Here is a 12,031-nt window from a genome sequence, read left to right on the forward strand (position 1 = left end):
TTTCATGGTAAGTGTTTCACGACTTCCTTTCCAATGTCTTACAAACTGCAGAAATGGCATCCTGAGGCCCTCAGTCATTTATAACATGGATGAATGAAGCATCACTCAGCTTCTGAAATCAATATTAACTCAATTTTACAGACGGTCTGTAAGGAAAAACAGCTTGAAGTTTCATGCAGAGTCCATAGTAGAAAAAAAAGCCATTAGTTTTTTGAAATTATTTCCTTGGTACTGAGCTATGAAATGTCAGTATTTATTGGAAACCTTAATTCCCTCTTTAGCCATAATGTTTTTGGTCTTATTACGCTACAGATTTTTTTTGCTTTTACACCACATGATTTTTTATTATTAATTTTTTTTCTGTATCATTTGTGGTTTTTTAAGAAGAACCTCAAGAAAAATGGAATGAAATGTAAGGAAATTAATTATGCATGAGTGGGTTCAGAGAAGAAAGATCATTTGACATTATAGCAGTGGGTTTATGGAAGAATCCACTGAAGGCGATGACAAGGACAAAACCCCAGCTGATCCTGGGACAGAGCTAGGTTGGCTCTTTAGAAGTGAAAATAGAGTAATTTATTGTGGTATGTAAAAAAAAAAAATCTTTCCTGTCTCTTTTTCAGCATTTCATGAGTGGGTTATAGTCCCACAATCTGCTGGGAATCGGGAGGTTGGACGGGAGCTTTGCTGGCACCAGCTTAAATTTGAGCTCAGCTTTTCCAAAGCTCTGCTGAGACCCCTGGATAAGCTGGAATAGCAATTCCCTAAGAACCTCTCTCCTCTGGCTGCTGTTTTTCAGGTGGATGTCGCCATGCAGCACTATGGAGTGAATGGGTACTCCCTGCATGCCATGAATTCCCTCAGTGCCATGTACAACCTCCACCAGCAGGCAGCCCAGCAAGCCCAGCACGCCCCTGACTATCGACCCTCTGTGCATGCCCTCACCCTGGCAGAGAGACTGGCTGGTAAGAACAACTCGTGGCTTTTCTAGTTCCTTCAGGAAAAAGGAAAAAAAACCCAAAAAATAAGACCCCAGACACTGGCTGTGCGGTCATGCTCTGGAGGGGACTCGTGCCCTCCAGTGTTGGCAGCCCATGGACTGCTGCACCCTGCTGCAAGTGGTCAGAGCTTGGATGCTCAATGGCAAAGCAGACCTGAGAACCAATATATCATAGCTAGAGCAAAAAGTTACTGTGGATGTGATTCTAAAGACCTTCCCAGCATGGATCAGTCTTCCCTGACTATCTAAACAATACACATCTACTTTAAGGTAGCTTTCTAGCTGTCTGATACCAAAGAAAAAAAAAACAAACAAAAAAGTTGACTGACCCCTTCCAGACTAGAATAGATGGATAAACATGATCTACTCAGACAACCTTAATGGGCTGAATTTAAGAGGTGTGGGCTTAAGCCAAAATAAGGATGCAGAAGTTTCAGGATGGTCCTTCTAGGTGGGTAGTTCATGGAGCTGTGGTGTTTAAGGCCTTGGACTCTTTGAATCAGTGAACCACAGCTGACCCTTGAAACTTTATGCCATCAGTGTTCCCTTATCCAGCTGCTAGTCATAACCTCCTTAACAGGGTTGCTCAGACCACTTGGTGGTCTGTGGGATCTCTGGATGGCTGCATGGTGAAACTGGAGTTTACCATTCTCATTAAAAGGGAACTAAAGTGAGATCAAGGAGACCTGGACTTTAATCCTACTACTGCAGAGTGGTTCTACTGCTGCAGAGTGATGTCAGGGTGGCTCTTTCCTTCCCCTGGCTTTCCCTCCCCTCCTCCCCTCACCCTTTCAGTCAGGGTAACAAATGGTCCCAAACTGAAACGTGCCTTGCAGATCTTGGGTCTTAAGGTGCTCTTTTCTAGATACAAAGATCTCTTGGAAGATTATTTGAACCTCTGTATCTTTTACAGTAGAGCATGAAGGACTTGATGTCTTTGACCCTAACTAGAGTAAAAGCAGATGGAGATTTAAAAAAAAAATAGAATTTTAAAAAAACCTGTTCTCACATTCCTGACCAGGAGATTCAATTGGTTTTCTGACCTCTTATCTTTAAAATTAATAACCCAATTGGAAGACTTTCCAAATTAAATCCCACAGTCCCCTTGTCTGCTTATCTTTGGTGGGGTAGGCATTACATACCCACAAGCTGGCTCCTTTGCAGTTGCTTCACATTCTGTTACTTCTGAATATCTTTCAGTGCAGGGTTATAGATCTTATTTGCCTTCCAGGGACATTCAGAATAAAGCAGCACAAAAGCAAATGACCTTAAGTCAGAAAACAGAGGTTTCTGATTGTAACTGCAAAGCCTCACCTGAAATTTATATTCTCCCTCTTGCACAAAGCCTGAAAACACAGTGAAAACATTAAAGTAATTGCTGGTTGGCTCTCGTTGGAGTGCCCAAACTTAATGCTGCCTCCAGGGAGCTGCTAGGTCTAACCTCTACTCCAGAAATTCAGGAATATTCCAGCCTGCAGGTGGGGTGTTGAACCCATGTCCTTCCTCCTAATTCCTTGTACTTGAAACACAAATGTTAGCTTTGTAAAATGTTTTGGGGTAGCTTCAATTTCTTGTCCTGGAACATCCCTTCTCCTCGCCTGGCTGCTCTGTGAGCTGTCACTGAGTGCTTCGAGGACAGTCCTTTGGCCTCCAAAGCAGCAGCTATTACCAGTGTTTTAACTCCCTGAGGAGCTGTGATTCCTCAGACACAAAAGTCTCTGGTGTGCCACCAACAGTGTAATTTAGTTGGCCAAAGAACTTTAGCCTGAGCACATCTTTTCCAGGCTGCCAAAACCACAGGGCTTTGGCAGTCACCTGCAAAGGAGCTGCAAACGCTGACCTGGAGTGAAACAGCTGGAAGTTTGGAGGAGGAATGCTTGAATGGTGCAAAGCTGATTTGCTACACTTGTTAGCCAACGTATTTGGAACCTGGCTGTGTGGTTCTGGAGCTGCCCTGACAGCAGGTTTTGTTTTATCGTTTACATTCACGCCACGATGCTCGTGGCAAAAGCACAAATAAACAGCAAGCAAGAGCCTTCATCTGGCTCAGCACACAGATAATCCCCACTTTTCTCCCTGTTAGGTTGTTTTCTAATGTGTTCATTCCTCCTTTCTACTGGAAGTCACACTCTTAACTCTATTAAAAATTATACCAGACACAGTTCTTTCTGCATTTCCTCTTTGAGAGTGAACCTCTTGCCAGACTATTTCATTCCAACGCTGTAGCACACCATGTCCCAACTTGCATAATAAAAGGTATTTTTGGGGGGTTTTGTTTGTTGTTGTTGTTTTTAAAGAAACTTATTTTCGTTGATTTAAGATCTTTCTACTCCCACTAACTGTTGTGCAACAATAATGCCTCTGGTAAAATAATAAGCCCTTCACTGTGAGCCTCAGATTTTCCCCTGTCTCGATTTCTTCTCTGCCCTCAGTTTTGCAAGCCCAGTTTGTGAATCAGACCTTCTGAGCAGCAACTCTGCAGAGCAGAGCTCAGCAGATGAGCTCTGGGCTCAGGATCAGTGGGCTTGGGCTTGGTTCCTGCCTGGGCTTTCCACCCCAGATGCTGGATGGAGAGTGGCCATGCTCAGTGAAGCACATTCCTTCAAGCTAAACACACATAAGCACATGAGCTTAAGTGCTTTCCTGAGCTCAGGCTCAGAACTGCTTTCCAATATCATGCCTGGAAGACTACACTGAGCTCCATACAAGACACTAAAGAAGAGCCAGCTCGGCCTGATTTCTAGGAAGATGCAGGTCTAGGAAGATGCAGCTACAGCCAACAAAATGAGCTGGAGGCATCTGGGTTTGAGCTGCATGGACTCTTCCCACTGATCAGCCCTGCAGCCTGCAGAAGCTCTGCTCTTAGCTGCAAGGAGAACATTGGGCCTTTCTGCTGGCCATAATGGTGAATCTCCCCAGGATGTGTTTAATCCTGGTTCTTAATGAAAGATGCTTATGCCATGTTGGGCTCTGGACATCTGCACATCCCATCTCACTGATGTCGGAGCAGATTGGCTTATTTCAAGCACGTTTAGCAATGGAGCTTTGACCGTTTCCAATCTGTCACAGAAAGAGGTTTCCTCTTGCTTCCCCCTCCAGAACAGGCTTTTTAGTCAGAGATTTTACCTCCTGGGACATCTCAATTACTCAGCAAAATGCGTGCGTTTTATTAGTCTAGAGCCCCAGAAAAAAAAAAAATGTTTTGTGTGTTTGTCTGGTGTTACAAAGTGCTTTATTCAACTGTCAGCATACAAATTCCAATAATTAAATTGGCCACTTTTCTTGTCTTCCAACGGCTGTACATTTCAAGACATCATTTTGGAGGCACGTTATGGATCCCAGCACCGCAAACAAAGGAGGAGCCGCACGGCATTCACGGCCCAGCAGCTGGAGGCACTGGAGAAAACCTTCCAGAAAACTCACTACCCAGATGTGGTGATGAGAGAGAGGCTGGCTATGTGCACAAACCTACCTGAAGCCAGAGTCCAGGTACTGATATTTTGTGGCTTTGTGAGTGGGGATGTTTAAAAGAATAGAGTGGATGGCCCAGAAGGTTGACAGCTCCCTTGAGCTTTCAAGATTCTTCCAGTGTGAGCAAAGATTTTGAGGCAGTGAAGTTGTCAAAGGCAGGGGTGGAAGGAGATAAAATCATCTGTAGTCACACATCTGCTAAAAAAATTCTTAATTCTCACATGCATATTTTTTAAATTTAGGATTGTCTGAAGTGTACGCTGGTTTTCATTTGTTCTTTCTTTGGGGAAAATTTCAGAAACGTTAACAGAAGTCTACTTATTTATTTTTTTGCAAGGCTTTTCTGGCTTTCTCAGAAAAGCAGAAATCCAACTAATTCCAGCTGCTCTTTTCCACCACTGTCAATATTTGTAACATCTCAGGCCAAGGTTTGTTTTTGTTTGTGTTTTTGTTTTTGGTTTTGTTTTAGTTGCAATTAACACAATGTGCTTTGTAACCTGCTGATGGGGTGGTTCTTGCATTGCTGGGCTTCAAGATTAAATAGCAAGTTCTTCAGTGTGAGGTGAATAAGTATTAGAAGAAAGAAATATACTTCTTTCAAGCCATGTTTACTGATTGAAGTTAAAAGACAGTAATTCCCTCCCTTCCTTAAATTCAGTTCCCAGATAACAGCCTGTGCCTGCAATGATTTATTTTGAATGTTTCCTTAGTTTTGCTACACTTACAACTGAAGGGTTTTAGAAAATACCAGAGGACTGTACTGTAACCCAGTGTAATGTCATCAGCCACAGCAATAAGACATTCTGGTTGGACACAACTGCTTGACCAATTTAGAAAAAAAAATACAAACCAAACAAACAGCACCAGTAAAGTGCCTTAAGGAAGTGCTTAAGCAAGTGCTGTAAATTTTTTAAAATGTATTTGTTGTGTTATATGTTGTGTTTGTAGAAGCACTGAAAAAAGGTAGAGCTCTAAGACCCAAGAAAGTGGAATGACATTTGGGCACATGGGGCTTGCAGTACCTCATCACTTGGAGTTCCCCTGTAGCTCCCAGGCTGAATTATGCTTAATTTGGCACTAAGCAGGATTTTTCACCAGTTTTCTCCCTTGCTATTTGTGGCATTGAAGGTTTGGTTCAAGAACCGGAGGGCCAAATTCCGGAAGAAGCAGCGGAGCCTGCAGAAGGAGCAGCTGCAGAAGCAGAAGGACTGTGAAGGGAGCCACAGCGAGGGCAAGACAGAGCCACCCGTGCTGGAGACCCAGGCCACTACCCCAGATACTGAGAAGGTCCAGAGCCTCCCAAGCGAGGTGGGTGCAGACCTCAACCTAACCCTCTCAGAGCAGTCGGCCAGCGAGTCTGCCCCTGAGGACCAGACTGACAGAGAAGAGGAGTTTAAGAGCACCTTGGATGAGGTTAAAGTGGACAAGAGCCCTGGTGTGGACAGCAAGGTTTTGAACTGCAAGAGAGCAAGCCCAAAAGCAGGTGAGGGTGAACCTAAGCAGGTGAGCAGCATCTTGATGGGGGGGTTGGTGTCAGGACCTGGTATACCAAGGGGGTGTGCTGGTGGTTGGGTATCATCTCCTATTCCCCATGGCATGGATCCTTGCAGGTAGGCTGCCCAGACTACTTGTCTTCTGGTCCCCAGCACTAAAAGGGGCCCACAGAGGAGGTAGCAGGAGCACAGAAAAAAAAGCAAAAACATTCTCCTTAGGCTAGGGTTGGGAAAACAGTGCCCAGAAGCAGGAAAGCCATAGCAAAGAGGTCAGCCTCATTTCTAGGAACTAAGATGCTAAGTACGGAACAGATACGTTTATCCCTCCCGAGCTACCACCCCTCTGTTTCACCCTCCCAATACAAGAGAGGAGCTCATACTGCAGTCTGAGCCCTACATGGGTGTGGGTCAGGACCTGCACCTGGCCTTAGAATTAACCCCATCCCCTCTGTCTCCTGCTGCAGAGTCCCCTATCAGTGCTACGGTGACGCCTTCATCCAGCAGTGGCCTGTCTCAGACTCACTCCTACTCCTCCTCCCCCCTGAGCCTCTTCCGCCTGCAGGAGCAATTCCGCCAGCACATGGCAGCCACCAACAACTTGGTCCATTACTCCTCCTTCGAAATGGGGACGCCGTCTGCCATGCCCTACTTGGGCATGAACGTCAACATGGCACCACTGAGCTCCCTGCACTGTCAGTCCTACTACCAGTCGCTCTCCCACGCTCAGCAGGTCTGGTCCTCGCCCATCCTGCAGGCTTCCAGCTCCCTCCCGAGCCTGAACAGTAAAACAACCAGTATTGAGAACCTAAGGCTCCGGGCAAAGCAACATGCTGCATCCCTTGGCCTGGACACCCTACCCAACTGAGTGCCAGGTGAGCGGCCACTGCCCGTCAGAAGATGCACCAGAGGTTGGCACTCGACAGGTTTCCCCTCGAGCTCCTACCCACTCTCATCTCTTCTTGGAATAAGGTGCTCCCTTCCTGGGAAAACTTTGCATTTATTAATGTCTCAATAGCACCGTGATCACACCAGACATTCCTGCTACCAGCCTGGTCTCTGCTAATATTTAAGGAGGAAGTGTGGGGGGAGGATGTGTGTTGGGACAGATGAACTGTCCTCTGGACTGCAATGAGTTGAGCCTGCAACGTTCAGGAGAAGGCCACTCTCCTTACCCCTGTGATAAGGTGCCAACCATGTTATATACACCTTTTTTTTTTTGTTGTTGTTGCTGCATTCTTTGAGAAAACAGAGTCCTGCTTCGTCCTGTAAATAGTTTATAATGTTGACAGCACCCATCACCTGTGTGTTACTGTCGGTGTTACAGAACTGTGACATCTTTTGCTTTTATTCCCCTTTCCTTCTCAATTTTAGTAGCTAGTATCAAAGTTACAAATCAGCCATCCTCTCCACCTCAGCTCCTGGCAACCTGCTCTTCTTGGGTCGCTGTCCTAAAGGTGTTTATGACAAAGAGAAACAATTCTGCACTTACTTCTCTGCTCCACTTCTCCCAGCTCTGCTCAAGCCGATGTTCTCCTGGCCAGGAAATGATGTGAAGATGAATTTCCTGTTTAAGCACTTCCAATAAGGCAAGGGTTTTTTTTTTTGTTTACTTTCTAATAGCACTTGTTCAAAGAGAGAAGACAAAATTTTGGCCAGATGCTGCTGGCTGGGGAGAAAAATGAAAGCCAAATTCACAGGAGTATTTTTTGATCTAGTTTGTTCCCCCTTTGATCCTCAGTGAAGTGTAAACTCTTCTATTTACAAACTACAGGGTTTTCTTTTTGGAGAACATATTGGTTCTACTTTGACAATAGAGAATAATAAAAACTTTGTATGAACTCCTGGTGTGTTCATACACCGTGAATTATATGGTTCTTTGACAAAAACTTGATTAATGCAGGCTGTGTTTAGAGAAACCCTCTGATCACCAAATTCTACCCTCAAGCCCTGCAGCCTCAGGAACTGGGTAACAAGTGAAAATGTAACAAGTGAAAAATGCTGCAATGCTGGAGGCAAAGCAGGTGATAAGCAGGGGCTTTGTGTTCTCTGGAGTTGAGGGGGAGTAGATGAACTTGCCAAAAACACCGGGTTTGCAAACGACCAGAATTCACCAGCTTCAAAATAATTTCCATGAAGAGTTTCAGCCTCTTTTCACTGGAATGACCCATCATTCAACCTGGGGTCGTTTTCCTTGGGGAAACGCAATGTTTCTGCCAACTAAAATCACTTTTCTTTTTGCCAAACCAAATAAATCCTGTGAACCCACTGCTGATATCCTGAGCATTAGAGATGGATGGGAACCAGATCTAATCTCTAATATTGCCTAGGACCAAAAAAAAAAAAAAAAAAAAAAAAAAAATCCAGACTGACTCTGGGGCAGGTGCTAAGTGGGAATCCCATGGGTGTCAGCCAGGTCAGCCACTAACATACAGGGAAGAGTGGTGCTAATTTGCTGCAGGTGATCAGCTGGCCCATATGTGATTTAAGTATGAGGCTGTAGACCCATAGCCTACAGCCCCTCTCACTCCCACCTTGCTTCACACCTGTGCAGAAGCCAAGGGTTGAATTACCTCTTAAAACATGGTGGGGGAAGAATCTTTTCAACTCCAATAATGCTGCTTGGAGAAACATCCAATTTCTGCAAATAGAGATGTAAAAGTAGCCAAGTGCCATGGGAAAGGGTGTTTTATCCCTCATAAAGTTGTAGCAAGAGCAGACATCCAGAGAAGGCAGCTCACTGCCTGCACCAGCTTCCAAGGAAAATGGAGCATCTTCCTTAAGTAGTTTTACTATGCCAAACACTTCAGTTTGGGAAGTTTCTCTCCAGCTTTTGTTTTCCTGACTTTGTCAAATCAACCTCCATGACCAATAGAATTCTTCACTTTGCCAAAACCAAATATATTTGTAGGAAGCAGATTTTTGGCTGCCGCTTTCAAAGGATTCTGATTAAATTAAAACCACCAAAGTACACTCACTGTCTCCAAAAAGTTCCTTTTAAAGTCCCAGCCTTCATTTTTAATAGCCTGTCACCCAAACCAGGGACACCAGTCCAAAGCTTTAATTCTTTTCCTCCTCTTTCCTCAAAAAGCTGTATTCACCTTTCTTTTTCCTGCCTCCTGCTAAGCTCAGCACATTTGTTAGCTGTGGAGCTGCTTTGCCAGAGCAGAGCAACTCTAGATTTAATTAATGCCCTTTCTGATGTTGTTCTCTGGTGCCAGTTTAGACTGAGCTGATGAAGCAAACAAGGGTGGTAATTGGCAGTGAGACCAGATCTGGACATCAGCTCTTCTGTAAGTAATAAAAGAAACCCATGAAACTACAACTCATGTCAGGAGGTACTTCAGGCAGAGAACAGAGGCTTGGACTTGCTCTTTTGCCATCTCAGGTCAGCCAGGCACCTCTCCTCTGCCCAGGTACCCTGGCACTGGAAAGGGAGACATTGGCTTAGATCAGGGCAGATACAGCTTTGCCATAGGTCATGATGGATACCATGGCATTTACCACAGGAAGGTCAAAATATGTGGATTTATTCCCTGCTTCTGTAAGGCAGGGACATGGAGGGCAGGAGATGAGCTTGCTTGATCCAGTCCTAGGTTTGCCATGATCCTCCAGAGGGAGATGAGACCTTCCCCACCAAACCACAGAGGGAAACTCTTCCCCATGCCTCAGTGCACAAATTCTAACATTCACCATCTTCACACATCTTGACCAGCTCTGGTGCCTGTCCCCTTCATCCCTCATGGTATCACTGACATCCTCACAGCAGGCTTGGAGGAGCTACCAAGAACTTCCCAGAGGGAGCACCTAGCACCTTGTTAAAACCATGGCCATCAGGATGCAGCTAGCACAGCCCAGGAAGCAAACTGGGAGAGAAGACATCCAGATTTCCCTCAGTCCCTGGATGTCTGCTCCTCATCTGCCTCCACCTGGTGCATCCACTGCCCCAGGTGCTGTTGGTCCTAGACCAGAGCACGTGAATATTTCTTATGGGTAGATTATTTCTCTTGTTCTAAAGCAGGATGAAAATATCTAAAATTTTAAAATAAAAGAAAAAAAAAAAAGAAAAGAAAAAATAGATTGCCTTAAGTAGATATGAGTCCCAGAAGTATTTTATGACAAGTTCAGGGTTTAACTTATTATGGTCAAAATTAAACATCCGCGATGGGAGTAGGCTGACACATAAAGCCAAAAATTATTTGGATCTGCAAAAATGCAAGAATTTAGGCTCCCGGCTTGCAAAATTTTAATAATGAATTATCTGTCAAAAATGACTTTTTCCTGCAAATTGTTTTATTGCCTCTGGCCTTTTGGCTTTTTATGACAAAAAAAAAACCAAACCAAAACAAAAAAAAAAAAAAAAAAAAAAAAAAAAAAAACCAAAAAAAACCCAAAACACAGGAAAAACTCTCCATCCTATTCAACCAAAGGGAGTGATTCTGAATCATTCCTCTTTGAACTTTACAAACCTGAACATTTTTCAGGTGAGAAGAACCCCTCCAAATCTCTCTTGATTTGCAATGTGAGGTTTGCTTCTTCCCTTTCCTCCCACCAGCCCCAAGTATTTGTGAAAATGAAACTTCTGATGGAATCTCAGAAGCAAAAAGGGATGAGGTCCCTCTCACTGTCCAGGCAGAAAATCTGATGCATTTTAACCAATACAGATCTAATGCAGTTTATTCCATCACAGGCATAAAATTCCTGCCCAGAAATCCTACTCTGTTAAAAGATGAACTGTTATGGGGAAAAAAAGGAAGCTCTCTCTTCTCTGGATGCTGTGCCAACCAGGTGCCAGGGCAAGGCATCCCTGGTACAATTTAAGTTACAGGGAGATAAATGCAAAAAAGAGAAGCAACGTTTTGTGTTTTGTAATGCAGATGATCAAGTTGATTTTTAATGCATGAAAGGAATGCCAAAGAAATGCACAGCATGGCAAGGAGGCTGGGAAAAGTCTATGTCCAGTCCTTTAAAAACAGTGATGAAAAGACTGGAAAAAACTCTCCCTAGTTCTTATTTCAAAACAGGTTGTGTACCCAGAGATTTCCTCTGCTGGTCTTTTCCTCCTCTTGCTGCTTTGCTTATGTTCTCTTTCCTTCATGAACCAGCTATGGCTCCACACCCTGCTTACTGAATTTTTAAGGCTTTACACTGAGTTTTTAAGGCTTTAGCTATGGTCCTTGCAGGATCAGGGTCCTGGAGAAAAGAGGTGACAATATTCAGGATAAGAGTTTGCAGTTAAATTCTTCTATTCTGCGAGAGAATTCTGATAGGTATAGATAAAATAAAGGAGGTATTTTAATCGTGCAGGAGAACTACTAAATACCTATTACCAGTAAGGAAATATCCAGTGACAATGCTGGGAGGCAGGAAGGGAACCTCTTTTTTTCTCCTTTTTAATTTTTCAACATTTGATGGTGACTAAGTAAATAAAGACAGAGAAAAGTTTTGCCTGTACTTCCCCCACCAAAAATCTTTTGCTGTGCAGGCAACACAAAAAGTGCTCCCCAGCAAGAAAATAACCACCAACAAGCAGATCTCCCCACATCTCTTTTCTCATTTTTTTGTTTCACTGTGTGAAGAATTTTAACCAGCTCTGGGGTTCTGTTGCCACCACAGCCAGCCAAAGAAGAAACATCAATCCCCAAAGTGTGTGGAGAACCAGAGCTGTTTCTGTCTCTCTGTGCCACCTGTGGTACTTCCACGGGTGCAACAATTTTGAGGACACTTCTGAAGAGTTCATATAGAAAGCATTAAACAAACCTCCGTGGAAAGGAAATGCGAAATAAAATCAAATTTATTCTATTAGTGTAATTACAGTAGCTATGAAATGTAACTCAATTAAGCTTGAAAATAAGTCAATTACAGAAATTTCCTGCTGGTTTTTACAAGCTGTGTTGATTTTTATTTTCTTCCCTCCTTAGCCCTCCACATACCCCTTGCTGTTTTTTTTATGTTCTGTTCTAGAGCAACACAATTCATCTCCTGTGTTTTCTCTAAAGTGAAGAAAGCTATTTCTCTGAGTAGGGCTGCTCTCCTCCAAACCCAGAGCAGAGGAATAAGGAAAAGTTGC

General features: G+C 43.9%; 1 protein-coding gene across 2 annotated transcripts; it reads left to right on the forward strand.

The window, feature by feature from the left end:
• Positions 1 to 802: 802 nt before the first annotated feature.
• On the forward strand, positions 803 to 7,802 carry DMBX1 (diencephalon/mesencephalon homeobox 1). 2 transcript variants are annotated; one of them, XM_071750230.1, is made up of 4 exons: positions 803 to 965; positions 4,311 to 4,489; positions 5,600 to 5,954; positions 6,429 to 7,802. In XM_071750230.1, the coding sequence occupies exons 1-4, from the start codon at positions 812 to 814 to the stop codon at positions 6,827 to 6,829; spliced, it is 1,089 nt and encodes a 362-aa protein (XP_071606331.1). In that variant the 5' UTR covers positions 803 to 811; the 3' UTR covers positions 6,830 to 7,802. The 2 variants fall into 2 exon arrangements, with proteins under 2 accessions (XP_071606331.1, XP_071606330.1); XM_071750229.1 differs by having other exon boundaries at positions 812 to 963; positions 4,294 to 4,489.
• Positions 7,803 to 12,031: the final 4,229 nt, after the last annotated feature.

Source organism: Heliangelus exortis, chromosome 8 (genome assembly GCF_036169615.1).
Source record: "Heliangelus exortis chromosome 8, bHelExo1.hap1, whole genome shotgun sequence".
NCBI classification, from domain to species: domain Eukaryota; kingdom Metazoa; phylum Chordata; class Aves; order Apodiformes; family Trochilidae; genus Heliangelus; species Heliangelus exortis.